This window comes from Oryx dammah, unplaced genomic scaffold, assembly GCF_014754425.2.
Source record: "Oryx dammah isolate SB20612 unplaced genomic scaffold, SCBI_Odam_1.1 HiC_scaffold_5, whole genome shotgun sequence".
Lineage (NCBI taxonomy): Eukaryota > Metazoa > Chordata > Mammalia > Artiodactyla > Bovidae > Oryx > Oryx dammah.
Genome location: NW_024070189.1, coordinates 99,809,012 through 99,833,478, shown reverse-complemented (window position 1 = coordinate 99,833,478; position 24,467 = coordinate 99,809,012). Strand labels below are relative to the sequence as shown.

Below are 24,467 nucleotides of genomic sequence, written 5' to 3'. Positions count from 1 at the left end.
GCTGCAGCCGCCGCCCCAGACACCCGCCGTCCAGTCTCCGGGACTTCCCCTCCCCCCAGGCGCTCCAGTCGCGGGGACCCTGGGCCTCCTGTCGCGGCTCGCAGAGTCCCAAGCTTCAGAAACACTCTCCGCCGCCACTTTGCGGAACCCTCACCCCATCTGACAGATAGCCGCTAAGCTCCTTGGAGCCCGTGGTTTGCCTCTCACCGCAGCCTCTGTTCCTCCGGCGCGGAAACCGACTCCAAGTCACTTCAGCCTTGACACGGTCGCTGCCCCGACTGACAGATGCGCCCACTCCACCCGGAGACTTTGACAAAGTCCTCGGCGTCCCAGGCGCCCACCCCCGCCGAACCCCAACTTCCTTTCTCCTGCCTCTGTAGGACTCAGACTGAGCCCGGGACCTACCTGTCCGTCCCTCCTCCCCCTCCCGCTGCTCACAACACGGAGCACCTCCAGGGCCCCATCTGACACACCATTCCTTCATTCTGACCTCTCTCTATGCTCTGAACGCTAAAACTCGGACTCAACAGGCCTCTCAGTCCCCTTTCTCCAAAAAAATTAGACCATGAAAACTCACCTTTGATTCTCTGTTCTCATATACATCTTACCCAGAGAAGCTTTGCAGCCTGATGGATGCCTCAGAAACTTCTGAGAAAGTTCAGTGATTCCCATTCTCACTGTCCCCAGTCAGGACCCGGCCTGTTCCAGGCTCACAGTTCTTACCTTTACCCTTTCCTTGGGCTTAGCTTGAGATAAGAAGACCAACCTAGAGCGCCCAGTTGTCTTGCCTGGTGGAGATGCCCCACAAGTCTTAGGGAGCGTCCCTTCCAGTTCTGTGCTGCCTGCCTCTGCACTGCCTCTGTGGCCTCTGACCCCTGGCTTTTTCTTTCCGAATCCCCCTTCTGACTGCCACCTACCCGTCCCCCCATGACTGAGAGATGCTCCGCTCCGCAGAGAGGAGCTGAAAGACCTCTCTCTGCCCGGAGAGATATTTTCTCTGAGATTAGCACTGCGTCCGGTGACCTGTCTGTGCTGTGGTAGGTGGAAGCCGTTCCTAGTCTGTGCTGTCAGTTGGCGGCCTCGACATCCCTGCGTCGTATCGGAGCTCGGGGTTATGGATGGAGCCTCAGCTTTCATGGGGTGAGCTGCGTCCCAGAGTGAGAGCAGGCACCAAGGATGAGGAAGAAGGCTCCCACTACCACCGGCCGTACGCCCCTGGCCCTCCGTCCTCACAGGGGTAGACAGCCCACATCTTACCTGGGCTGAGCCTGTCTTCCCAACCTCACAGGCCTGGGTTCTGAGGAAAACGCAATGGTGGCCATGGACTTGGGCTCCCCCCCGCTTCCCAAGAAGAGCCTGCCTGTCCCTGGGCCCCTGGAGCAGGTGGCCAATCGGCTGAGCAGCAAAATGGCTGCAGAGGTTCCTCATGGTAGCAAGCAAGAGCTGCCGGACCTCAAGGGTGAGTGGCACAGGTGACGAGGGTGCTGGCCAGGCTGGTCACGCTCTCAGGGAGCTCTTGGGCTAGAGGGTTAATGTGGGGGGAGGCCCTAGGTTAGCCACGCTCTCTGGCATCTCATGGTACTAAGGAGACCCCTGGCTGTCTTCTCTCTTGAGTTTTTGCTGCCACGGGCATGCTTGGCCTCGAGCCCTGGTCAGGGGAGGGGCATCCAGAGAGGCAGTGGGCACGGTCATCAGGAGCGCACCCCCCAGACCCAGTTCATTTGCTGACTTTGATTGTTGGTAGCTGTCTGATCTCCATGAAACTGCCTTGTCCGTCCGTTGATTCTCAGGTCATTACTCAGTAATGGCAGGCACTGTGCTGGATGGACCCTTGGGATGTGAGAGATGCAAAACAGACCCGGCCTTTGTCTTTGGGGGTCACTGCCTTTGGGGGACAGCAAGGCAGAGAAGTAGAGATGAGGGCTCTGCAGAAAAGCATGCAGACAGGGCCCCACGGAGACCATGGCTGAGGCCCCCAGCCTAGCATCTGGGGCACGAGTTAAGCTACTCTTTAAAGTGTGTGTCTAGCGGGTCAGTGTCTGTATGAAAACCTGTTGCCAGGACACCCTTGTACATTAGAAATGTGAACAGCATGCCACTGGCTGGACCACCAAGGGCTCTGCCTCCCGCTGTGTGCCCTTGGGCACAACTTTTCCTCCCCCTCTCTCTGAGACTCAGTTTCCTATATTTGAAAACTGAACTGACTAAATCCTGCCTCATTAGGGTCATTTTAAGTGTGGGAGGGGTTGACGGAAGCCAGGAGCCTGCGTGAACAGGACCCAAGGGGGATGAACAGCGGGAGGGCAGAGCCTATGCAGCCTCACAGACAGCTCTCCCGGCCTCGGTCTCACCCTCCAGCCCAGAGCCTGACCACCTGCGAGGTCTGCGGTGCCTGCTTTGAGACACGCAAGGGCCTGTCCAGCCACGCGCGCTCCCACCTGCGGCAGCTGGGGGTGGCTGAGTCGGAGAGCAGCGGTGCCCCCATTGACCTCCTCTACGAGCTTGTGAAGCAGAAGGGCCTGCCTGACACACCCCTCGGGCTGCCCCCAAGCCTGACGAAGAAGTCCAGCTCGCCGAAGGAGATAGTCGCTGGGGCCCCACGACCTGGCCTGCTTGCGCTGGCCAAGCCCCTCGATGCCCCTGCTGTCAACAAGGCCATCAAGTCGCCTCCCAGCTTCTCAGCTAAGGGCCTGGCCCACCCGCCCAACTCCCCACTCCTCAAGAAGGCATCGCTGGCCCTGGCGGGCTCCCCTACCCATAAGAATCCTGAGGACAAGAGCCCCCAGCTGTCTCTGAGCCCCCGACCAGCCTCTCCAAAGGCCCAGTGGTCCCAGTCTGAAGACGAGGGGCCCCTGAACCTCAGTGAGTGCGGGTCCTGGGAGCCGAGGGAAGGGCGGGGCCTCAGGCTGGGCCGTGGGGCTCGGGGTGGATGCAGTCGGGACCCTAGCGCCTGCGTGTCCTGGGTCGGCTGGGTCAGAGCGTGTTGTGTCTCTGGTTGGGCATATTACCTGTCTCCCATTTCACTTCGCCGTTCTTCCCCCTGGAAGTCTGGCGGTAGCTACTAAACCTGCCAGGGGCACCAGGGTCATCCTTGCCCCTTAGGGCTGCTTTTGACCTTCTCTGGGCCTGAGGGTTGGGGCAGTGAAGGTAGCCAGGGATCCCATGGGGCACCTGGGGTCCTGCAGGTAAACAGGTGGTCCACTAGCCAGGTGGGCCCGTGCTTGGCCCTGTCTTCACATCCTCTTGTTCCTGGTGTCCTTTGCAGAGGTACCTCCGTGCCCAGGGCTGGAGTAGTACCTCTTGGGTTGCCTGTGGGCATGGCAAAGAAGGGCTTGGGAAGCAACTCCCAGGCGTGGTGAGCAGACTTAACAAAGGCTATCTCATAGGAATTCAGACCTCCCCACACATTTGTGGGCCTCAGGGTCTGAGAGTGAGCCTAGGGTCTGGCCCCTGCCCAACAGGGCACCCCAGTTGCACCTCATGTTCCAATGAAACTGCTTCCACGGTCTTCTGTGCTTCCAGGAGCAGGTGTGCCCTTGGTTGTGTGATGCCTGGCAGCCAGTGTGCCCCTGCTTTGTCACCTCCAGCCCATCCTGCACAGCTTCCCTGGCTGAGCTACCTGGGAAGGGGGCCTGGAAGCCTCAGATTGTGCCATTAGAACTGAGCCACTGCCTCTCTACCCCGCTCTCCGTAGCCTTAAGCTCTGTACACTCAGCTTGACGCCAAAGGCCTAGGCAAGGAACATGACTTTCTGCTGCCCCAAACCTCATAAATCCACAGCAATGAGTCTTGGACTCCCACCAGCCTGGGCCACCGAGACTCACACCAGGCCTTCCCGCCTCAGTCCCGGAGGGCCGGCCGAGGTGGCGGCCGTGAACCGCCCCCCTGTGTTTTGTCTCCGCAGCTTTAGATAGTGACGGGGGCAGAGAGCTGGACTGCCAGCTGTGTGGTGCCTGGTTTGAGACCCGCAGGGGCCTGTCCAGCCACGCCCGCGCCCACCTGCGCCACCTGGGCGTCAGCGACCCGGATGCCAAGGGATCCCCCATAGACGTGCTCCACGGGCTCATCCGGAGGGCCGGCGTCCAGATCCGCCTCCCACTCGGGCGGGGCGCCCTGGCCCTGCTGGGGCGGCCTCCTCCCGCTCCTGCGGCCCTCTCCTTGCTCCCCCCCCCACCGCCGGCCAAGAGGGCCAAGCTGAAGGCCAAGGGTACGGCCAGCCCCTGGGGGAAGCAGGACCTCCCGGCCGCCGCAGCCGCTGGCATTTTCTGGGCCTCTGATGTGGAGCCGTCTCCTCTCAACCTCTGTAGGTTCTCGCTTCAGCCGCCCCCGTCCTCCCTGCGGGCCCTGGAGCCCCTCCCAGGGTGGGGAGTCACAGCCCTGTCCCTCCTCCTTCCCTGCTGAGGCCGGGAGTGGACAGGGGCCCTTAGCAGTGGCCCAGTTCTGCCCAGAGATCTTGCTGGCCGTTGGCTGCTAGGCCTTCTCTCTCGGCCTTTGACCTTCCCTCAGAATGAGGGCCAAGGGTGGGGTGCTGCCTCTTGGTATAGAAGGTGCCCATGGTTGCCCCTGGTCCGGATGGCAGGGCTGCCACTTCCTGCCCCCATCCCGGTTGGGACCCTCAGAGCTGTGGCATCTTGGTTCTGTCCTTTTTCCACCAGGACCCAGGGCCCGCAGGCTCTCTCTAGAGCCTCCCTGCGCTCCTGCCGGGTGTCTGCCCCCAGCCCCCGCCCGCTCCTCAGCTCCCTCCCTTGCACTTACCCTCCGTCACCACCCCGGCCCCTGGACATGCTGCTGTCCATGCCCAGCCGACCAGGAGACCCGCAGGTGATGATGCTAACAGTGCTGGTGAAGCTAACCGCCCCTCTCTCCCGCTGCAGCCTCGGGCCCGGAGCCGGCACGCGACATCCGCTGTGAGTTCTGCGGAGAGTTCTTCGAGAACCGCAAGGGCCTGTCGAGCCATGCCCGCTCGCACCTGCGTCAGATGGGCGTAACCGAGTGGTACGTCAACGGTTCACCCATCGACACGCTGCGGGAGATCCTCAAGAGACGGACCCAGTCCCGGCCTGGCGGACCCCCCAACCCATCAGGGCCTAGCCCCAAAGCTCTGGCCAAGGTGGTGAGCAGCGGAGGTCCTGGCAGCTCACTGGAAGCCCGCAGCCCCGCGGACCTTCACCTCTCACCCCTGGCCAAGAAGTTGCCGCCGCCACCAGGCAGCCCCCTGGGCCACTCACCAACTGTTTCTCCTCCTCCCACGGCCCGGAAGATGTTCCCAGGCCTCTCCTCACCCTCCCTGCCCAAGAAGCTGAAGCCTGAACAAATGAGGGTGGAGATCAAGCGGGAGATGCTGCCGGGGGCCCTTCATGGGGAACCACACCCATCCGAGGGTCCCTGGGTGGCACCTCGGGAAGACATGACCCCCTTGAACCTGTGTAAGTGTGACCCTGGGGCAGGACAGGGAGAACAGGTAGAAGGGTCTTCCCTTCACTTGCCTCGGGGGTACCTGGAACACCCAGGGTTGAAATGGAAAAGGACGTAGTACACAGGTCCAGAGAACAAGGGGCTAGCCGAGAGTTCCTGCTATGCAGACCCCCAACTGAGTGAGCTGTTTCTTGATGATTCTTCATTCCTGTGAGGGAGGCAGAATTGTGTCATTAGGCAGTGGTAAAGAGATTCTCTCTGCCATCTTTGATTGATTGGTAGTGGCTACCATCCAGATTTCAAGGGGAAAAAAAACAACGCTTGTAGGGATCAATCAGTGATGTCTGCCGTGGGCAGGAGTGTAAGTGCTGGAAATGGGTGTCTTTCTGATATTCCTGGTCACTAAGCCCTTGGCATTTGGAGTTCAGGTTAAGGTCTCAGCTGCTCCAGAGTCTAACAATACGTGACTTTGGACAGTTTCCTCTTTTGGAAGATGGAGATGCTCATGCTCCCAGCTCTACAGTTTTCCGAAGTGGTGTAAAGCACTTAGCTTTAATGCTGAAACAAAGCTCTGTGTATGCAGTAGTTGTAACATCCCTATTACAGCTAGCAAGAGTGCTCCCCTCTCGAACTGTCACTGTTCATTCTGCTCCAGTTGGTTGAGCTGCTGTGTGCCGAGCAGGTAAGGAGGGCCCAGGCCTCTGCCTTAGTGCTCACATGTGTTCCACGACTGCTGTAAACCACATGTTTTGAATTGCTCCTGCTTTAGACCCCAGGAACACAAGAGAGGTGGTTTCCATCTCCCATTTTGCAGAGGAGGAAACTGAGACTCCCAGCTTCACACAGGGAGTCACACCAAGCTTGCAGCTGAGTCCAGGATCCAGGGAGCGCTTGCCCCTCAATCCATCACAGTGTCAGGGAGTCATCGTGAAGCCAGCTAGCATTTGAGGTGACAGAAGCAGCAGAAGGGCTGGATCATGTACTCGGGGGCCTCTGGAGGCAGATGAGGGAGCAGGTCCATTCAGGTCTGGGACTGCATGGATGGGCAGCGGGGCACTTAACACTGACCTTGAGCTTGGAGGCTTCCTGCCAACAGCCGCCACCTCCCTCTCCTCCCCCTACCCTGACCCACTGCAGCATCCCGGGCAGAGCCGGTGCGTGACATCCGCTGTGAGTTCTGCGGTGAGTTCTTCGAGAACCGCAAGGGCCTGTCAAGCCACGCACGCTCACACCTGCGGCAGATGGGCGTGACCGAGTGGTCTGTCAACGGCTCACCCATTGACACGCTGCGGGAGATCCTCAAGAAGAAATCCAAGCCATGCCTCATCAAGAAGGAGCCGCCGGCCGGAGACCTGGCCCCTGCCTTGACCGAGGACGGGCCCCCCACAGTGGCCCCTGGGCCCATGCAGGCCCCCTTGCCCCTGGCGCCGATGGCTGGCCGGCCAGGCAAACCCGGAGCTGGGCCAGCCCAGATTCCCCGCGAGCTCACCCTGGCACCCATTACTGGCACCAAGCATTCAGCCACCGGCTACCTGGGCTCCGTGGCAGCCAAGCGGCCCCTGCAGGAGGACCGCCTCCTCCCAGCAGAGGTCAAGGCCAAGACCTACATCCAGACTGAACTGCCCTTCAAGGCAAAGACCCTCCATGAGAAGACCTCCCACTCCTGTAAGCAGTGGGCGGCAGGGTCCAGGGAGGGCATCTGCCAGGGCCTGTCGGGCTGGGCAGTGCCCTGTCGCTCAGCCCCAGTGGGGGTCAAAGTGCCCGTGGGAGGCGGGACTGACTCCCGACCTGGGCAGTGCCTTCTGGGTACCCCTTCTCCCTCGGGGCTGGGGCTCAGCAGCACCCCCTCTGCCTGCAGCCACTGAGGCCTGCTGCGAGCTGTGTGGCCTTTACTTCGAAAACCGCAAGGCTTTGGCCAGTCACGCCCGGGCGCACCTGCGGCAGTTCGGCGTGACCGAGTGGTGCGTGAACGGCTCACCCATCGAGACACTGAGTGAGTGGATCAAGCACCGGCCCCAGAAGGCGGGCGCCTACCGCAGCTACATCCAGAGCGGCCGTCCCTTCACTAAGAAGTTTCGCAGTGCTGGCCACGGCCGCGATGGCGACAAGCGGCCGCCCCTGGGGCTGGCCCCCGGGGGTCTGGCTGTGGTGGGCCGCAGCGCTGGGGGTGAACCAGGGCCCGAGGCTGGCCGGGCAGCCGACAGTGGTGAGCGGCCTCTGGCGGCCAGCCCGCCAGGCACCGTGAAGGCCGAGGAACACCAGCGTCAGAACATCAACAGTGAGTGCTGGTGGAGGAGGGTCGCGAGCTGCCCCCAGGTCCTCTGCCATGCACCTCCCCTCAGGTCACTTTCCCAGCCACCCTCCTGTTCAGTCATCCACCCTCCATCCCACCTGTCCCACGGTCCAGGAGGTTTCCATTCACCAGCCATCCTGACTCAAAATTCCCGCAGCATCTGCTCCTCACTCGCTAAAGGCAGGAACCTCTTCAGGGGCCTTGCCGTCCGGCTCATCTCCCGTCCCTCTCCCCGCTTTTCCCCACCTCAGAATTTGAGCGCCGACAAGCCCGCCCTCCAGATGCCTCTGCGGCCCGGGGCAGCGAGGAGGCCAATGACCTGCACCAGAAGCTGGAGGAGGTGCGGCAGCCTCCGCCCCGGGTCCGGCCAGTCCCCGCCCTGGTGCCCCGGCCGCCCCAGACATCACTCGTCAAGTTCGTGGGCAACATCTACACCCTCAAGTGCAGGTATGCAGCCCTCCCCTGGGGGAGGGAGGACACTGCCCGCCCAGGGCTGGGCCTCCAGAGCCTCTGGGCCAGACTGGGGTGTGGCTGGACGCAGGGTAGGGGCTCCACACAGACAGCGGTACCCCGCAGCCTCCGGCCCTTGAGCTTTATAACCTGCAAGACCTGGTTCAGTTGCCGGCTCTGATACACAGTTTAGTGACCGTGAGCAAGAGTTTCCTGCTCCATACCTCAATATTCCCACCTATAAGACGGGATTGATAACAGACCCACCAAATAGATTTGTCAGGATTAAAAGTTGTGTAGTTACAAAACACTCAAACTGTACCTGTCACATAGTAAGCAGTTGGCGAGTGTTTGCTGGATTAAGGAGGAAAAAAATAGGTCTTAGTTCATTGTTAGCAAAGTCCGTGCATCCATCTGTGTCCCGGAAACTGAGAGTCTGGGATGCAGTGTGCCTGCCTCAGGCTACACAGGCCAAGTCAGAAGTAGGATTCAAACCCAGGACTCAGAACCACGAGCTTGGGTTCTGGATTTGAGGCTGAGAGGGGGAGGAGTGGGTGAATTGGGAGCGTGAGTCAGGTGGGTGGGAGTTGGTACCCAACCCCCCTTTCCCTGGCTCCCATCCTTCTCTACTAGGGCCTGGCAGGGTTGCGTTTGCTTCCCTGGGGTCCCTTTCCGCCTCAGAGCACATGCTTCAGTCACCTGGCAGAGGTGTTTGGGAAGCTCAGTGACCCGTACCCAACACCTGAGCTGGCGGACTGCCCTGAGCATAGGGAGGGTCTCTCCAGGGGGCCCTAGCACGACCCCATGATGGATAGAGGTAGCTGTAGGTAGGAGGACACCTAACTTCTGGGTCCCCCTTCCCTCACATCCTGGGCCTGCTTTGTTCACAGTGAGGAGCAGCAGGTGTGCCTGATGCTCAGGGTGCGGCCAGGGCTATGGTTCTGCCTCTCCTTACTGCAATGGCCACTTCTTCCTCTCTTTGTTCCCTGCGCCCCCCCAGGTTCTGTGAGGTGGAATTCCAGGGCCCCCTCTCCATCCAGGAGGAGTGGGTGCGGCACTTACAGCGGCACATCCTAGAGATGAATTTCTCCAAAGCGGACCCCCCGCCGGAGGAGCCTCAGGCCCCACAGGCACAGACAGCGGCAGCAGAGGCACCCTAACACAAAAGCATTCCAGACCCCCTCTCACGCCACCTTTCTCTCCTTTTTCTCCTTTCCTCCCTCTTTCTTTTCTGTTTCCAAAGGAGCAAGCCAAAACCTCAAACCGGCACCTTTCATGGGCCGGGCACACTACAGCCGGGGCACCGGAAGCCAGCTAGCCACCCTTCCCCTAGCCCGAGGACTCTGGGGCCACACACAGGGCATCTTCCTCCAGCCCACACCCACCTGCCCATTTGGTTCAGCAGCGGCAGCGGCCAGGTGTCTGGCGGCAGCCAGTCGGTTCACAAGGGAGGAAGACCAGCGTTCTCCCGCGTCCAGCAGCCAGGCGGGCTATTTTTGCCATCTGTGGCCACTTGCAAAGACCCCAAGGACCCCTGTTCTGGTTCCCTCTTGCCCCTGCCCCTGTGAATATCTTCTCACACACGCACGCACGCACTCACGGACCTCGTGAGACCCGGGAATCGGCCCCAGCCCTTCAGTTCCCGAGTTGAACGACTACCACATCACGCCACGGTGCTTGCTCAGGAGAAGGCACACTCCCTCTGTGGCCCTCTGCCAGGGCCTGGGAGCCCCCCGCCTGAGCCCACAATGCCACGGAAATCCTTGTTGGCCGCCTCCCCCTCATCCCTTGCAAGAGGGGCCTTCCCAGCCAGGAAGAGCTCAGAGCTGACAGCTGCCTCCTGCCGTGTCAAGGCCCCCCTCAGAGTCTTGGGGGCTCTGGGGCCTGGGAGGGGGTGGGGGTGGGACTCTCCTTCCCCACCCTCACCCCCCCCCCCTTTTCACTGTTGCTTTCTATGTATAGCTCCCTAGACCTTTCACTTTTTTAAAAACGCGTTTTGTGTAGAGAATAAGGAACGTGGATCTTTTTATTTTGCAATCCTGGGCCAGCTAGAAACCGGGAGCCGATTGCCCTTTTAACTTTTTTCAGTGGCCACATTTTGGTTATCGATGTACCTAGAAGTATGTAAATTAGATTAAATTTCTCTTCTGGAAACACCCCGGGGCAGGCAGCCAGCGTTGTGTTTTTCTGTCGAGTGGACAGGCTGGCATTGTCTGTCTGGCAGCCAGGGCTGGGATCAAGCCACCTCCGCCAAAAGCCCCTGGAAGCCCTGGGTTTTCCTGTTGGCCGCCAAGCCCACCAGCCCTGTCTGGGGATGAGCCCGAGTTCCCAGCTGCTGGCCTTCCATGGCAGGGCTGGTGGTCGGGGGAGGGGCGGCGGGTGGGCCTCTGGCCAGCTGGTGCGGCAGCTCCTGTGAGCCAAGGAGCGGAACCAGAGCTCTGGGCAGCTGGTCTGGGAAGGGAGCCAGGATTGAGCCGTGATTGAGGCCTGAAGGGCTCTCTGAGGGCAGGAGCTGTCCGTTGAGGGTGTGGGGACCTTCACTGGGGGGAGGGTGAAGTGCACAGCCGCTGGGACTGCCCTGCCTTCAAGACATGTGACCTGTGTGGGGAGATACACACGCACCCTGAACCCAACTAACACAAGGGGGAAAAGAGCTGCTGGCTCCTTTTCGTTGTTATTTATTTTCTCATTCTGCAAATGTTTATTGAATGTTTCTGAGATTTTAAGAGATTTTGTTGGCTGCTCCTTCTTGTTTATTGCATGTGATTTTTTAGCTCATTATTTTCACTTAAAACAGCCAGGGGCTGGAAAGTGGGAATGACCTCCTGGGGCAGAGGCTTCTCCTACCCCAACCCCATTATCCTGGGCCCCCAACCATGCCCCTGACTGGGAAGGGGGGACTCACAAGCTGTAACAGTACGCACCCCGCCTCCCCAAGGGTGGTCTTGGCCTGCACACTTAGCTTTTCTGCTTCTATGAGATCAGATACATATCTTGCCTGCCGGAGGAGGGCCTCTACTACTCATGTCTAACCAATGCTGCGGCTGGGCATGTGTGAGAATTTGAAAGCTGGTAGAGCCTCACTCGGAGAAGGCGATAGCACCCCACTCCAGTACTCTTGCCTGGAAAATCCCATGGACGGAGGAGCCTGGTAGGCTGCAGTCCATGAGGTACTACTAGTTGGACACGACTGAGCGACTTCACTTTCACTTTTCACTTTCATGCATTGGAGAAGGAAATGGCAACCCACTCCAGTGTTCTTGCCCGGAGAGTCCCAGGGACGGGGCAGCCTGATGGGCTGCCGTCTATGGGGTCGCACAGAGTCAAATATGACTGAAGTGACTTAGCAGCAGCAGCAGAGCCTCTCAGAATGAGACCTGACCCAAAGGCACCACCTCTTTCAGCTTTTTATAAGTTTTTTTAAAAAAAATAATTAGTTTAAAAAAGTGATGTAAGCTGGATGTAAAGAAAAAGTTCAAACTAGTGACTGAACTGAACTGATGTAAGAACTTAGAAAGTAGGAGGTCCTGCGCCACCTATAGTGGTGCCATGATAAAGGCCAGCCCTTGAAAGGGTTGAACGCTGTTCTTGCCAGAGGGATCTTTCCCTAAAACTTGTGGTCACACCCCTTCTCGTAAGCAGTTCTACTACTTGTCTCAGAGGCAGCGCGTTAGACATTAGTGAAGTCAACATATGAGGGTAAAATATGGCTGTGGCACAGGCCATGAAGGAAGCTATGGGATCTAGGAGAGGTGTCCTGGGGCTATGCCTTAGTTTGGATGGCAGGCAGGTATCCCCGAGGGTGACACTGTAATGAGCCCCACAACTGGAGTGCACACCAGGCAGAACTTTATGTACTTCATATGTGGAGTTTTTCAATGCATTGTGAACTTTGGCCCAGGTGGCAGCAAGTTTTGCATAGGCCCAGGGTTGGAGGAGTTGCTAAAGCTTTTCATGGAGAATTCTAATCACACAAAAGTGGAATAGTAAAATGAACTGTCACCTACTCATAGTTGTAAACTCATGACCAGGCCCTTCAACTACAGCCCGTTCATGTCGTCCTCTCCATATGAATTACGGCATCAGACCAATTAATCTCTTAATGATTCAGCATATTTCTCTGAATGATACGGACTTTTAAAAGTGCCATTGAAATGAGAGATTAATATCAAAAAATCAGTAGTGGCATACTTTAAAACAAAAAAGTACAAGTCACCCAGCTTGGTGAACTTTCACAAACACATTAAGCACAATTTTCAGTGTCTGCAGATCCCTCAAGTCGTTTCTTAGCAGCTATGAGCTGGCTCTGACAGTGGACACATCCAAAGAGGCTGCTGAGGACACAGCGCTGGAGCCTGGCTGGGCTTCTTATTGTAGGATCTCTAAAGTCCAGAACAAACTGAGAAGGGTTTAGAGTGGGTAGCTCCAGCTTTAACACTTAAGTGTCAAGGCCCCTGAGCAAGTCATGAATTTCAAGCTTCAGTTTTCTCATCTTTTTAAATGGGAGTTTATACAAATATATTTATTACATATAATGATATAAACGTGCTGTATATCTGTTATCTTTATGTAATGGTGGATAACAAAATGTAACATTTCTTTAGATCACCCGGCATCGGACTGAATTCTTCACATATGTTATTTCACATATTTGAAACTGTGCCCAGTATCTTGCTTGGAACTTAGCTGTAATTTTCATTCCAACATGGCTTTACCTTGTTCGTTTTGGAGCTGAAGGCCAGGGAAGTTAGGAAAGAGCGTAGATTGGCACAACACCCCCGTGGCAAAGCCGGGACTGGAGGAGTGCCCTGCCCTGTAGACCCAGCTCCCTCTGGCGGGCCTCCAGGGCACAGGCCTTTCCCGCCTGACCGTTCTTGGGCCTCAGGTCTTTCCGTAGTGAACAGCTCCGCCCCCTCGAACTCTGCGGGAGTCCACCTCCCCTCTAAGCCAATCCGCATGGTCTCAAAATAACGGGAGGCGGGATTAGGGCGGGGCTCTCGTGAGATTGGCAGAGTCCTCAGCCACGGGCCTAAGGAGGCTCAGAGATGGACAGCGAGGCTATCCAACAGGCGTGAAGCCAGGATCCGGCGCGAGCCAATGCTGTCGAGAGGCGGGGCTTAGTTGTGTGTGGAAGGGGCTCGGGGGATTGTCTCCGCTAACGCGGCGACGTTCGACGCGTGGAGCAGCTGCCGGAATCTTCGGGTACAGTCTTCGCTGCTGCCATGAGCTACACAGGTGGGCCCGGCAGGGTTGGTGAGGAGCGGGGTCGGGCTCCCGGTGGAGAGGGATAGGGATGTGCCGGAGCCGCGCCGGGCTCGTCCGTGCCTCCCACGGGCCTTGGACACTGCCCTCTCTGCGGTCACAAAATGGCGGCGGGGTCCCGTCGCCTCAGTATCGCGCCCCTCACGCCTCGGCGTCTCAGTCCTCTGTGCTGGCCACCTCGGGTCCCGGCTCCCGACCGCCCGAAGTTTTGGCTTCGTCGCCTGTGTCGGTGGGCCTTGATTTCGGCACCTGAGTTCTCGCCTCCGTTCCTGGCCCGGCCGCCTGAGCCCTCATCGCCTCGGGTCGCCCTTTCAGGCCTCGGCTCTTCAGGTCGATCTGCGGACTCGGCGGCTGTCGCCATTGTCCCCCGCGCAGTTTCCCTGCAAACACCGCGGTTGCCCGCCCTCCGCCCCCCCTCGCCTTTACCTGCCCCAGGCTGGGAGAGGCGCCAGCCCGTCCTTGGAGCGGGGGTGTGAGTGAATAAATATATCAAGCTTTTGGGCCGAGTGGGGAACCTCGCGTCCTTAGGGAATGAGCCTTGTGAAGAATGGCTGGCTTCCGTGTTAACTCATTCCGCAACTGTCAAATTCATCGTGGCGTCTGGGGTTGAATAGACACTGACATACTGACGGGAATTCCTCAAGTGTTTTATAGAGGAGGGCAGACCCTAATCGGGAAACGAACGTAGTATGTGTTGTGGATTAGTCAGTACCCTGAGGACCTTGTTCTATTGCGTGGGGTGGTTGGGGACCTCTGGAGAGCATTGAGCATTTGAGCAGAGACCTGAATGGAACGTGGGAGTTAGGGATATCTGGCCAAGGGAGCCCTCGATATAAAGACCTAGTGACAGGAGCTGCCTGGCGTGTTACGATCTGCCCGAGGTGATCAGTGGGTCTTGAGCTAAGGGGAGGGAGGGGATGATGAGATTAGAGAGGGAGCCATAGGCTATGCCTGGGTGATTACAAATCATCCTTGAATGAATTCAAAGGCTGGCCTGGGACTGCTTTCGGAATAACTGAAGAGGCTTCTCAGCCAAGAGCTTCCCTGTTAACAGGGCTTAAGCTTGTGTGGTTGCTGGGTAAGCTGCATTCTGCTTGGAATGTTTAGGACTGAGAGTGGAATCTGAGCCTCTGGGGCTGCTCCATAGGCAGCCTTAGACGAGAAGGTAGTGTTAGCTCTCCCTCCTCCAGGTCAGAAGCTTGGCAAGAACTCCAGTTTTTTTAAGCAACCATCCCTTAGCCCAGTGGTTCTCAACCAAGGGCAAGTTTGCCCTCCAGGGGACATTGGCAAAGTTTGGAGCGTGGGATTCAGTTGTCATTTCTTGGGGTGGGAGTTGCTACTTGTGCATCTAGTGGATAGAGGCCAGGAATGCTGCTAAAAACATGCTGTAGTGCAAAGGGTGGCCCCACCCTAAAGAATTGTCTGGCCTCAAACATCAGTAGTGCCAAGGTTGAGCAACCCTGCCCTAGCCTTTGTGTCCCTTTTCTGGTTCACCAGGGAAGTCAGTTGGATAGATACTAACATAATTGAAATTGAAAACTGATCTATTTCACCAAATCTTATCAAGAACTGGAAGGCAGTTCTGTAGTTATTAGGGACAGGACTGCTGAAGAAACCAGGGAATGACTGGTTGGGTGCTGTGGGGTAGCTTAATAATGATCCATTTAATTTCAGAGACAAGGAAACTAATGTATAGAGGTCACAGATGGTCATGTTTGAATATCAGCTCCATATCTTGTAGGCTGTAATTCTGTGTTTGAGTTGGCAGTGAGGTAGCCAGGCTAATCAGGTTATGATTAGTTTTCGCTTGATCTTGACCAACTGAAAACCACAGTCGCTTTATAATGTGTGATTTTCCCTTTTAAAAAGCAGATCACTAAAGTCAGAGGCATATAAGGATTTCCCTGGTAATCCAATGGTTAAGATTCCACTGCAGGGACACTGGTTCAGTTCCTGGTGGGGGAACTAAGACCCCACATGTCAGGAGGTGCTGTCATAAATAAATGAATGAATGAATGTCAGGTATTTTATGTCACATTTTAGACAACTCTTTGCCTTTAAGGAGAATTTCTGGAGGCCTTAAAGCAAATGTTACCATTATTAGTAAGGGTAGAAGGTGATTTAAAATGTATCTTTTTGATAACTTATCTAATTTTTTTAACCTAATTTTTTATGTATACTTGAGAAAGAAGGTTCTGTCTCTACCACTAAGGGGAGGAAGATAGGAGCAGTGGAAATACAGGACAAAAAAATCCAGAATCAGATCTTTAAACAAAGGTCTGAAATGCTACCAGTCTTTTTATAGGAACATTCATCATCTCATATATTTTCTCTGTGTTAGGAATGCACAGGTGGTTTAGCTGGATGGCTCTGGCTTGGGATTTCTCATAAGGTTACATTTTGGATGTTAGTTGGGACCTTAGTCATCTGAAGGCTGAACTTGGGCTGAAGGTGACTCAGACTAATGTGCCTGACAGGTTGATGCTGGCTATTGATTTCTATACTATCCGGAGCTCTCCACAGGCCTACTAGAGGGTCCTTACTATATGCTGGCTTATAGTAAGAGTGAATAATCTGAGAAAGAATAAGGTGGAAGCCTCAGAAGTTGCACTGGGTCATTTCTGCAATATCTTTTCAATTAAACTGCCTCCTTTTATTTGGGAAGAGACAACATGATGTCAGAAGGCAAGAATCATTGGAGGCCATCTTGGAGGCTGATTTTCACTGGCTAGTAGAGGTTGGCAGCAACCTAACCTCTTTCCTATTGTCTTCCAGTTTTTGTCACTTACTATTATTTCTTCAAAGAATCCCCTTCTAAAAAAAGAAGGAAAAGAATAAAATTGAGAAGCTTTGTGTGTTTTTGAGCAAAAAAAGATACCAGAGAGCCTGGCCAAGAGGGAGGGGCTGTGATAACACAGTTATAAACACATTGTCTGACCTTTCACTTTATAGGACCAAAAATTTGCTTATTTTATTTTTTCACTCAGAGCTTATTTTTTCATTCAGAACTTAGTCAAGCTGAAAAATTGAACTAAAACAAGATCGATACTCAGCCAGATAAGAATTGGTTCATAATTGGAGCTTAACTGGCTAAAGAAGGTTCTGCCCTGGGGGCAGTGTTGTGGCACAGAATATTAATGTAGAGAGGACAGAACTAGAGCTGAGTTTGCCTTTGAACTCTGAAGGTTTGATGCATTGATGAATTATCTTTCCTTTTTCTCAAGGAAGAATCAGGGCCCTCTCCCCTGAATATACATAGATCTTTTGCTCTATAGCTTTAATACTGTGTTCCAGTATGTATTCCTGTTAGCTTGTGGTAGGTTCTAGTTGCAGCTGCAGTACCTTCAGACCATATTACCTAAAGTCTAGAGTTGTTTTGCCAGTGGCACTATTGCTGAACAGGTTTCCAGAAGCTAGTTGAGCAAACAGTGGAAAAGGCCAGTGTAAGGTGGTACTTACATTGGGAGCCTTCCCCACAGGTGAACCTTCTTTAGATTACTTTCAGTGTTTCTTACGTATTATCAGGGTTACAGTTTGGGCATCTCAGGAAGGTCCTGGGTCCCTGGAGGAAATCATTCCCGTGTGCCCTCTTTAATTAGGGAATACAGGAAATGTTGGATTTATATGCTTCTGTCACCAGCTCTCTTATTCCCCAGTGCCCAGTTTCAGTTCCCTCCTCTGGGAAGTAAAGTGTGGATCCACTGATCTTTGTTTGAAACCCTTGGAGCTGGGTGTGTTTTGGAATTCTAGCTTCAAAGGACATTGCACGACACCTGCAGTGGGGTTTGGGGCTGCTGCTGCTGCTAAGTCGCTTCAGTCGTGTCTGACTTTGTGCGACCCCACAGATGGCAGCCCACCAGGCTCCCCTGTCCCTGGGATTCTCCAGGCAAGAACACTGGAAGGGGTTGCCATTTCCTTCTCCAATGCATGAAAGTGAAAAGTGAAAGTGAAGTCGCTCAGTCGTGTCTGACTCTTAGCAACCCCATGGACTGCAGCCTACCAGGCTCCTTCGTCCATGGGATTTTCCAGGCAAGAGTACTGGAGTGGGGTGCCATTGCCTTCTCCGGGGGTTTGGGGCAGCACCTTGTAATTAAATGAAGAAAGATAAAGAATGTCCTCATGGGTCAGTTTTTCCCAAAATGCATGTTGATACCACATTTGACGAAAACACTTGGTGTTCAGACCTTTTTGGACTTTGGAATTGGCAGGGTAAGGGATCTTGGCCCTGTCCCTTTTGTTGGCTGTGGTGAAGATGAAGCGAAATAATGCAGATGAGCCTCTTAGCACCCTGCAGGAAAAACACTTGTTCAGTGTTGGCTGCTGTTGCTGTCCTGTTTGCTGCTATGGTCTTCAGAAATGAACTGGAAAAAAAAGAGAAATAGAAAGAGTGTCAGCAAATACTTGAATGCCTGCCCAGGGAAAGGCACTTGGTGTATGGTTTTATTGTGAACAAGCTACTGGAGGTGCTGGCTTTAATTTTTAGGTCATGAGTTGGATCTTGACGGGAACAGGCAAATGTTGCCTCTTATGGTGTCTATCATAATTTCAGTGCTAAGGGCAAATCACTTAAAAAATATTTTAAAAGTATAGATTAAAAGATAATCAGCATTTGAGACCAGTAGTTTCTGGTAGAAGTTCAGATTTTCCTTACTTGTTACTAATTCATTAGAAGTTGAGAAATAGTATAAGATTTGAGAAGATTGGAAATTATACATATAATCTATAATGCTTATTCGATGTAAACATGCTAACCCCAAGTAATTACATTTAAGAGGTAATTGTAATACACTTTTTTTTTAAATGGGAAACTGAAAAATATATATAAGCTTTAGATTTGGGGGAATGGAATACGTATTATTTACCTTAACATTGTTCAGAATTAACCCCCATTGTTTTTTGATTTGGAGCTCACCTTTCAGTGATTTGACATAAATGTTTTCTTCATTTACCTCAATAATTTGGGTACCCATTTATCAAAACAGGGTACTGGTTTAAAGGTTTAAAAATGTTTATCCATCTCTTCTGACATAACAAGTTAAATATAGCCTGCCTTTCGTTTGGTTGATATGTTCTGGAGGTGTTCAGAAACCAAAAGTTTTGGTGGCTTTCCAGTGAGGGGAGGGTCTGCCAGGCAGTCTCCACTGAAAGGTAGTCTTAGGTCATTTTCATGTGGCTTGTTTGGAGAAATTAACCACACTGTACGTATATTTAGGCTTTGTCCAGGGATCTGAAACCACTTTGCAGTCGACGTACTCAGACACAAGTGCCCAGCCCACCTGTGATTATGGTAAGTGTGGACCCCTGGGAACTGGAGGGTGTGTGCTTTGCTCTCTAGTGGCAGAGCAATCCACTGGTTTATTAGTTGCCTTTAACATTGCTGTCACACTGTCTTTTCCAGATGCAAACTTGTGTGAAATGGTACGGTGGGCTCTTAGAATAGCTACGGGGGGTTAGAATTGCCCTTTGGGGGCAATTGTGGGAAAGATGTCTGTTATTGAGCAAGCTGGAGTTCTTGGCTGTATATGATTGGTTCTTTTGACCCTTTGACAAACTGTTACAAGTACTTGTGGCCTGTGACAAAGATGTAGGTTCAGAAAATCCCCTTGAGGGAGGGTCTGGGGAGGAGAGTGGCCAATCAAAGTCCAAAGGATTGGTGTGAGCAGAAACCAAGCCATTAACTTAACCCCTGGGTAGTGCATGAGATTCCAGTGTAGGAGAGGCTGCCTGTCTGAATCTAGATGGATTTTAGAGACACAGTCAGGCTGGTAGGCTCCTCACACACAGGGTTGAGAGAAAGTTTCTCATTGCTTTCTCAATTGTGGACAGACACGCTGAATCTCTAATTCAGAAGGATCCATAGATATTCTGTTGGTGTCTGTCAGCAGTCCAAAACTGCCAGTAAAGCTGTTTCTCTGTGGTTTGTGACTGTGACCCTAGTTCTCTGTCATGAAGGAGCTTTCTTCAAAGGGTTTTGCCTTGATTATTGAGATGGGTAATTGGTTATACTGCCAAGGTCTAGGGAAAGACTGAGTCTACACAATCACATTCTCTCAGGAGTCACTGATTAAGTGGAAATAAGTAAAACTCCCTAAAGGATTGTCAGATTGTCCCAGGGGAGAGAGAGACTTAAAAAAATGTTCTAAAAATGAGTAAGGAGGTATCAAATAGTTCATAAGGAGGAGAAACTTTGTTTGCATGGCTTCTCTGTCCTGCCCTCCCTGCCTCAACCCTTTTCATTAGACATAATTCCAAATTACACATCTTTTTTGAACCATTTTCTCTCAGGTTTATATATTCTAGTCCAAAACATTTTACAAGATGTGCCATTTGCAAATATTTTCTCTCAGGCTAGAGCTTATCTATTTGTTCTCTTGATAGTGTCTTTTGAAGAACACAAATTCTTCATTTTGGTGAAGTCCAGTTCATCAGTCTTTTATTTTTGTTTGTTTTAAAAATCTTTCAGCTGTGCTGTGTGGCATGTGGACTCTTAATTCCCTGACCAGAGATCAAGCTTGAGTCTTAACCACTGGACTGCCAGAAAAAACCCAGTCTTGATTTGGTTTTGTTTTTTTGCACCGACTCTTCGTTGCAGCACAGGAGCTTCTCTAGTTGCGAGATGTTTCTCTTGCTGTAGAACACAGGCTCTAGCGCTCATGGGCTCAGTGATTGTAGCACATGGGCCTCTCTAGTTATGACTCTTGAGCTTAGTTGCCTGACCAGGGTTTGAACCCAAGTCCCCTGCTTGCTTTGGAAGGCGGATTTGCAACCACTGGATCACCAGGGAAGTCCCCCCAATTGTTACTGGGAAATTTATACTTAACCCAAGGTCACAAAGATTTTCTTTTAAGCACTTCATAGTCTTAGGTTTTACATTTATTTTGTGATTTTGAGTTAATATTTCTACCAGGTATACAATATAAGTCAAGATTCTTTGTTACCTTTGTTGAAAATTAATTGAATGTATATGTGTGGGTCTGTATCTGGATTCTAATTCTGTTTCATTGATTTGCATGTCCTAAGTTTCCTCTAGTACCTTACTGTCTTGATCACTATAGTCAGTCTTGAAATTTGTGAATATAAGTCCTCTAGGTTTATTCTTTTTCCAAAATTGACTTGGATATTCTTGTTCCTTAGCTTGTATGTATAAATTTTAGAATCAGTTTGTCAATTTCTATAAAAATTTCTCCTGAGATTTGGAGTGGAATGGTCTGGAATCTATAGTTTGGGAGAATTGAAATCTTAATAGTATTAAGCCTTAAAATATGTGAACACAGTATGTCACTTCATTTGTTCATGTCTTTGGTTTTTTTTTTTAGTGTTTTGTCATTTTTGCACACAAATCTTGCACATATTTTGTTCAGTTTACAGCTAAGCATTTCATGTCTTTAATGGTATGGGATATGATAGTTTTCAAAAATTCAGTTTCCAATTGTTCATTGCTGTTATGTAGAAATTTGATTTTCTTTTTCTTTTTGTATGTTGACCTTGTAATAAGCCTTGCTAAGCTCACTTATTTACAAGTTAACTTTTTTTCCACTAGTAACTTTTTTGTGTAGGGTTTTTTTTGGGGGGGAAGTTTTACATCATGTTTTGAAGGAATAGTTTTACTTCTGGCTTAAATTGTAAGACTAATATAAAACATTTAAATAACATTTTGAAAAACAGTCAAGGTCCCACCATTTATACTTGTCAGCATAGTTATTTTAGGTAGTTGAATATCTTACAGGTGGCTAGAATTTGTTTTGTTGTGCTGTTAGAGCGTTTCCTTGTGCAGCATAAGGCCTAGTAGTTTATTTTTTGATGCTTATGTGATATCACTGAGTAGGTTGACCATAATGTGATTAACTATTACCTTAAAGTCAAACATTTACATAGTTTTCTATTTTTGCTCTTTAGATATTTGCTACAACCAGCTCCTTTACTTTTTTTTCTTCTTTCTTTTTTTGGTTTCCTTTTTAAAAATAAATTACATTCTTAAAATACTCTGTCAGCTATCGTCTCATCTCCTCTGTTGAGATGAGGTGAACTCCAGTGTTCTTTTGCAAGGGAGTCACCAGAGAACACAGTGTAGACGAAGATTTCCCCTGAGAGGATCTGGCGGGGAGCCCACCAGGGCTGCTTTAGGCATAGCAGGTAGCACATGGAGAGTGGTTGCCTGCCGCTGTCATAGGAACCACCAGCCTGTGCTTATGCTCAGAGTTATGCCTACTGCTTCTTCTTTCTTTCTTTGTGCTTCTTTGCTGTTCTGGCAAGTCCTCAGTAGTGGAAGCCTGGAGTGGGGCAGGGACACCGTATTCGGGACTCAGGCATAGCCTCGATGGGCTGCCTTTGTCTCCCAGTCCTGTCTCTTTTTGAATAGCCAGTGTCCACCGTCCTGGTTGCAGACAGCCACGTGGCCAGACCCTTTTAGCTGCTGGGACTAAGTGTGCATTATTCCTTGTGTGGCTGTGCCAGCCACTCTTCTTGCCTGTTTGAATGCCTCATTCACCACTCACTCCTTGCATGATCTCCACCTGCTGTCCCTTGCTGCTCTCTAATTATTTAGGGTCTGCTTTACCACACAGTGCTCTGGGCCTGAGGAGTGCCTGGGACTGCTAGCCTCTGTTCTGTGTGCTCTGAGCATGATAATCATTGAATAAACAAACGAATGAGAAGCCCCTGCTTTGGTTTCCCCAGCTGTAGAGGATTTTTACTTTGTAAGCTCTAGCATGTCCACAGTTCATTAGTGTTCAGCTCAAGGTCCTTGCTGGTTTCCGGTGTCTCCCTATTCATTTATGCAGTAGATCGAGGGGAAACTTGAATATAAGATCTCAGCTTGCCCCCACGCATGTTCACTCTGATTCATCTTCTCAGTGTATGCACTCTTGCCTTCCTATGGCTGGATTCTGTTTATCACGCTGCCCTCTCGCTAAGGTTTGGTCCTCTCTCTGTTCTGGGACAAGTATGACCTGTCTGTCTGCAAGGTAGACATTGTGGAATAGGAGATAACTCTGAGGTCCTACCAGAGACACTGGGAAAGTGGTCGCCTGTTCTCATGCATTTCCTTGGGAAAGAATCGTGCTCGACTCAGAGATTGCCCTTTGCTTTGCACTTGGTCAGTTTTCAATGGCTTTATGTTTTCAAAGGAAAGAATTTTTCTTATGTGCTGTAAAAAAATCCAAAGTACATTTAGTTTATAATCCAAACTGTATTTTTATCAGCTCTTCTCAAGAGTGGCGTCCTGTGTTTCCCTCTGCTTATGTTTTCCAGCACAGCACACTCACACAGTTCAATGGCTTGATAGTTCTCCCTGTTAAGGCAGACATTTGAAGGAGTAGGGTGGTTATTTTCTCTGCTCCAGATGGCTTTGTTGGGTGATCTGATTGACAGGATTTTGGAGTGGATATGAGCTCTTTGCTGAGCTTCTTTTACAGCATGGAATCAGTGTGAGGCACCAGAACTGCTTTACTCTTCCTCTCATTGGTGCTTAGCCAAGAGCCAGAGTAATCTTCCAATTCTGACTTATTGCAGAAGCCATATAGAAGCCAAATTCCTTCCCTGAGAGTGTTAGGAGTGGGGAGTTCCTTAAATAGCCGATGGTCAGACCCACGAAAGATCGGGCACCAGGGCAACATGTGGCCTGGGTCAGTTATATAGTGCTCTCAAGCTCAAGGCTTCTCAGTTAGGGGAGGTTCAGCCTCCTATAATCGCTCAGGTTCTAGGAATCATTGTTTTTATGCCGGAATTAGACTCTCATCGTACTATAAGCAATTATAGATACAATTGCCCTTTTACTTTTTTGTAGGATATGGAACTTGGAACTCTGGGACAAACAGAGGCAAGTATTCCCATGATCACTCTTCTCTCCCCTGGGATTGGACTGGTTGAGTCTTTCTGCCACTGTGCAGCTTAACCAAGGTTTCAGGATGGGGCTTGCCTTTGGGGGTCCGAGGTGCACTGGGGCTGGCTGTTCCTTCCCAGAAGGCTGGGCCCATCCAGCCTTGGGTGGCTAAGATCCAGGCTTGTCTCTGTGACCAAAGGTGTCCTTGTCTCTGTGTTTGTCTGTCTCTCCTCGCCCCCTCCATCTTGTCTGTCTGTCTTTCTGTCTCCATCATTGCAGGCTACGAGAACTATGGTTATGGCTATGGCTATGGCCAGGATAACACCACCAACTATGGGTATGGTATGGCCACTTCAAACTCTTGGGAAATGCCTAACTCTGACACAAATGCAAACCCTAGTGCCATGGGTAGTGCCAGTGCTGATTCCGTTTTGTCCAGAATTAACCAACGCTTAGATATGGTGCCGCATTTGGAGACAGACATGATACAAGGAGGCGTGTACGGCTCAGGTGGAGAAAGGTGAGTGGGCACCAGCCTAGGGGCGGAGACTTTGCAGGGTCACCCTCTGCCCCCTGGCAGTCTCCCCTTCTGAATTTCCTGTTATATCTGTCTGCTTTTTCCTTCTTTGCCATACTGCTAGGGCTTCCCAGAGACTGTGTAGGGTCTGTTTCACATGCCTTCTCTGGCTTGTGTCCTGTCCTCCCTCCATCCTCACCCATTGCCTGGTGGTGAGCCTCTTTTCCAGCTTGCAGAGGGCTGAGCAAGCCCACTCTGGGCTGGTTTCACTGTGACCTCTGAGTGGCTCTTCTCAGGGTCATTGTTGAATGACTCTTCCCTCTGGAGACAGCCATTTGAAGTCCTTGCAGTACTTGGCACCCTGCACTCTGTCAGAGCAGGACCATTTCAGTTGTGTATGAAGGATGGGGTGAGCCCTTGGGCTGAGCACCGTGAGCTGGGCCGTCCCACATAAGGCACGGGAAAGATGGGGGCACATCCTGGCCACCCTTCGGTGCCTTATCAATGTGTAGCTGTTGAGCCTCAGAAGTGCCCCTGTGGGGAGCTGTTGATGTCCTCACTTTGTAGATGAGGAAAGTGAAGCGCCTGTGGGTTGCACCTCTTGCCCAGAGGCACACGGGAGCTAGGCCTTCCACTCAGATCTGCCTTCAGATTTGTCCTTGTCTGATCTGGTGCTGGCCCAGGAGTTCTGTTCCCTAGTGAGAGGTTTC

General features: G+C 52.1%; 2 protein-coding genes across 11 annotated transcripts in view; both read left to right on the top strand.

Moving 5' to 3' along the window:
- WIZ (WIZ zinc finger) overlaps positions 1–10,902 on the top strand; it is a 26,863-nt gene extending 15,961 nt beyond the window's left edge. For 2 of the 6 annotated variants that reach the window (XM_040241000.1, XM_040240996.1), the window contains 8 exons: positions 1,289–1,459; positions 2,359–2,862; positions 3,905–4,303; positions 4,875–5,426; positions 6,553–7,080; positions 7,274–7,693; positions 7,960–8,155; positions 9,159–10,902. In XM_040241000.1, coding sequence (XP_040096934.1) covers positions 1,289–1,459; positions 2,359–2,862; positions 3,905–4,303; positions 4,875–5,426; positions 6,553–7,080; positions 7,274–7,693; positions 7,960–8,155; positions 9,159–9,318 — 2,930 coding nt within the window. In that variant the 3' untranslated portion in view covers positions 9,319–10,902. The remainder of the gene's footprint in view (positions 1–1,288; positions 1,460–2,358; positions 2,863–3,904; positions 4,304–4,874; positions 5,427–6,552; positions 7,081–7,273; positions 7,694–7,959; positions 8,156–9,158) is intronic. The other 4 variants (XM_040241001.1, XM_040240999.1, XM_040240997.1 and 1 more) reach the window with 3 other exon arrangements.
- Positions 10,903–13,270: 2,368 nt separating this feature from the next.
- AKAP8L (A-kinase anchoring protein 8 like) overlaps positions 13,271–24,467 on the top strand; it is a 30,572-nt gene continuing 19,375 nt past the window's right edge. For 3 of the 5 annotated variants that reach the window (XR_005721137.1, XR_005721136.1, XM_040240993.1), the window contains exons 1-4: positions 13,299–13,393; positions 18,633–18,707; positions 23,205–23,237; positions 23,520–23,760. Coding sequence is in view for 3 of the 5 variants with exons in the window: in XM_040240993.1 (XP_040096927.1) it covers positions 13,381–13,393; positions 18,633–18,707; positions 23,205–23,237; positions 23,520–23,760 (362 nt within the window). In the remaining 2 variants the exon portion in view is untranslated. Of the gene's footprint in view, positions 13,394–18,632; positions 18,708–23,204; positions 23,238–23,519; positions 23,761–24,467 lie in introns of all 5 variants that reach the window. The other 2 variants (XM_040240994.1, XM_040240995.1) reach the window with 2 other exon arrangements.